Raw genomic sequence first — 3,773 nt, 5'->3', positions numbered from 1 at the left:
TAGGATGCCTTTATATTCGGCAGGTATTTATTAGAAGATGTCACTCATTGTTTGTCATCCGCAAAGGAAGATATTTATTTTTAGCAGAATAATTTAATAGTATTCTACCTGATTTGCTAAGCTTCCATTTATGCATTTAATACTACGGTGTTTTCTGCAAAGTGGAAATTACATAGTTGAAAAGAGTGAGGTAAGTCAAAACATCAGTAACAAAAGCCCAAAACTCTTTTTGCGCCAGTACGCCACAATTTTATTTGCAGTGGTTTGAAATTTGAATTTCATGGTCAAACATCAAACTAAGATATATAAAAAATCATGTGTAAAACTTAGTTAAGGGTGCGCCTAATCTTAAGTAAACTGCACTCAAATTGACCTAGGAATATATTCTCGGAACATTTTAACCCACACTAGCCTACACTCGTATAGGTAATTTTAGGCCTTTCCGAAAATTCCCCTAAAAGCAAAATGATATAAAAAGTATGACGGAAAATGCGGCTGAATGGTTAAAGGTGCGTACTACCACTGCTTAGGACCTGGGTTCAATAACTGGTCCAGCCACATATAATCTAGAAGAAGGTTTTTCCTACGACGTGCACAGTGTTCTATTTTAGGAAGAAAGTAACGATAACAAATACCCCAAGAACGCTAAAAGTAGCGAAATAAATGTTATGGTATTTAAAGCTTTTAAGATGGGGAATTCGGGAAAAATAGTCTTCTTGGATAAAATAATTACCTTAATCTTGAAAATGTCATTTAAATGTATGTTTTAAATTTTTTCTCCTCAAACCAGTATGCCATGAACTTTTGAAAAATTTTAAACAGTTGTTGCATCAAGGAATCCATTTCCATGCTTGCAGGAACCGAAAAAACGTTTTTAAATATTTTTAACCGATTTCGAAAAAAGTAGAAAGTTTATCAATGCAGTGGACTATTTTTTTTGTTCTATGCTACCGGCGGTTTTTAAATCCCTTAAAAGCAGCTTTTAGATGAAATAGACAATTTTACTTTTGAAGGTCATTTTAAAGATCTGATGAACTAAAAATTACCTTCACCTCGAAACAGATCTTCAAAAGTAATGTTTTTTAATCTTTTTTTACCTGAAAATAGCATGCGAAGATTGGAGGAGAAGCTCGGCCAAACACTTTGCAAAATATTTTAGCACAAACTATTACACAGGACAACACTGATTTTGATGTAGCAAATGTTAACGAGTCTTTTATAGACTTTTTTGTGCTGATTACGAATACGAAAGTATACAGTTTCCATCAGCTCCAGATTTTGTGAAAAACGAAGTTTTAAGAAATTTCGTTTTGTGCAATATTTGAGAAGCTCTGTCCCTCGTACATCAATAAAAAAAATACTGGAAAATTGTGATATTAAAAAAATTAAGTGTGCCAGGGCCACACTGGAGAAGTGAAACTTACGCTACATATCTATTTTGTCTCATAACCAATATACACATGTATGTAGCTTAAAGTTATATTTTTTGTCTTTTTGCTGTTCATTCTAATTACATTTATGTTATTCTGTCTTCCATTATATTCATTTTTATCTCCATACTCTATCGATAACAAAAACGATAGTAACATCCACCAAAATATCGAAAACAAAACCGAAAAAAATTTCGATATCAATTCGATAAAAATATCGACAGCAAAAACGATAACAATATTGGTAGCAAAATCGATAAAAATATCGTTAACAAAATCGATAACCAAATCGATAACTATATCGATAACGAAATCGCTAAATACATCAACAACAAAATCGATAAATATGAGTGGTTTTACTCTTTAGAAAATAATTTATGCAATCTCACATACGCCGTTTTGCATTTTGTTGATAAGCTGTTTTGTACTTTAAACGACGATTTTTGTTGGCCTGTATTATTATTATAAATGGCAATCGACGACTAGATATTGAATGGAAAGTTTCGAAGTGGAGTCTTCTGCAAAGAACTCTCCACTTAACTTAAACTCAAAATTTTGCACCACTGTGCAAAGTGTCTTCTAGCATTTAGAAGACGATTTTAAAGAATTTGAGGGTTAGCTTTGTAAAAACTTAACAGCAAAAGTAACAAGCAAGTTCTCTTAGTACAAAATTTTTCTTCGACTATCTTTTTCGAAGCGCTACACTACGTTCTAAATTGTATTCGATAAACATCACATTCGTTTAATAAACGACCTAATGTAAACATCCTCCCTAGTGACAACTGAAATTAGCTACAAAAAAAGAGAATAAAAGCTCACCTCCCAAAGGGACAAGCTTGCGTTACTGTAAACCTGTATTAGTAACTACTTTGGCATTGTATTTAAAATGTATTAAATAATAAAACAAGTAAGAATAACTTAATACATATTTCATATTTTAATATTTACCGTTCATCCAAACGCATACTACTCCGGCTAATATCACTCCAAGCGGACATCGAACGTGGTCGCTGAAAGAAGGATTTCGAAGTGCGGCGTGCTGGTGGCAATTGTTGTGGTGGAAATCCGGGTGGCGGTGTGGGTGGTGTATCATTAATTTCGCCGTGAAAGTTGACATTACGCGCCGTACGTGGCGATGATGAGGACACCACCGACGGCATAGAGGAAGCATGATGATTATCATCGGTCATCTCAAGGGCGGTATAGCTCACTTGAAACTGGTGGCTCATGGCGTGTGCCTTGAATGTGTGTGTGTGCAGGTCTTGGCGCTCAGCACAACACTTAGCGCTATGTACTAAGCGTTTGGCACAAATATTTTTGGAAAAAGCAATCAGCAGCAGCCAGTTTGAATCCTAGTCTTTTGGCTGTGGTTTTTATGCAATGCAACGAAATTGCTTCAACATGGATTAGCGTTGGTGGGATGGCGATACTAAGCATTGGCTGTGGTTGTGTTAGTTGCCGCAGCTTGCTCCTTAGTTGAATTTATCAAATTTATTTATTTGTATGATATTTTTTTGAATGTTTGTTTATTTATTTATTTTTCTCTGTTGACAAAAGTTCACTAACGACGTTGCGTGGGATTATCGTCGGATTATGGTGAAATCGCTGGTAGCTGCGGCCATGCTCGGCGCGTGTGTGGTGGGGCTTAGATGTTTAAAGCTATGGCGTTGGTTTGGGGAGGAACTTAGGGATCAGGGTGGGATTGAAGAGGGAAAATAAGTAGCTCTATTTATTTAGCACTCAACTCAGTTCGCTTTACTATCTGGTGCTATATATACTTTACTTTTTATGTCGATATCGTTAGCACGTCCAGGCGTATGAGCAACACGACCGCGCGTCTGCTTTAACTTTTCATATATTTGATATGTTTCCACAGTTGAGCACTTTTAACTCACGCTTTACATTTTAATTTGTTTTTAAGTACAATTTTTTTTTTGAATTTGTGCGGCCTCTTTTAAATTTGGTTGTTAAACTCTCCTCGGTACGGCGATTGAAAAAATTCGAGCGCACACTTCATTGCCCCAGTGATGAGTTGCGGCTGGTTATTGGAGTCTTAGTGAGCTTAACAACATTTTATTGCCCGTAATTTGACTTCACAAAAAGAAAAAAAAAATACTTATTTCTTGCTTTTTCAAATTGGCGCAGCTTGGTTTATTTTCTGTCATTTTTCCTTTATCTCTCACTGGTCCAGCGACAAGCGCTTGGTTTCACAAATAATTATACAAGCACATATTTACTCATCTAGCTGTTTTACTTATTTACAAATACTTTGCATTCACTGTTATATTTTTCCCCCGCTTCTTTGTTCGCTTTTCTGCTGATTGTATGTAAATAAAAATAGTT

General features: G+C 35.4%; 1 protein-coding gene across 1 annotated transcript; it reads right to left on the bottom strand.

Moving 5' to 3' along the window:
• Window positions 1-2,374: 2,374 nt before the first annotated feature.
• Window positions 2,375-2,745, bottom strand: LOC118751760. Its single transcript, XM_036486575.1, has one exon. The coding sequence runs from the start codon at window positions 2,657-2,659 to the stop codon at window positions 2,375-2,377; it is 285 nt and encodes a 94-aa protein (XP_036342468.1). The 5' UTR covers window positions 2,660-2,745.
• Between the last annotated feature and the right edge of the window lie 1,028 nt (window positions 2,746-3,773).

Source organism: Rhagoletis pomonella, unplaced genomic scaffold, assembly GCF_013731165.1.
Source record: "Rhagoletis pomonella isolate Grant_MI unplaced genomic scaffold, Rhpom_1.0 Rhpom_scaffold_00965, whole genome shotgun sequence".
In the NCBI taxonomy this organism is placed as follows: domain Eukaryota; kingdom Metazoa; phylum Arthropoda; class Insecta; order Diptera; family Tephritidae; genus Rhagoletis; species Rhagoletis pomonella.
The sequence above is the reverse complement of the archived record's forward strand: the minus strand, read 5'-3'. Positions and strand labels throughout refer to the sequence as shown.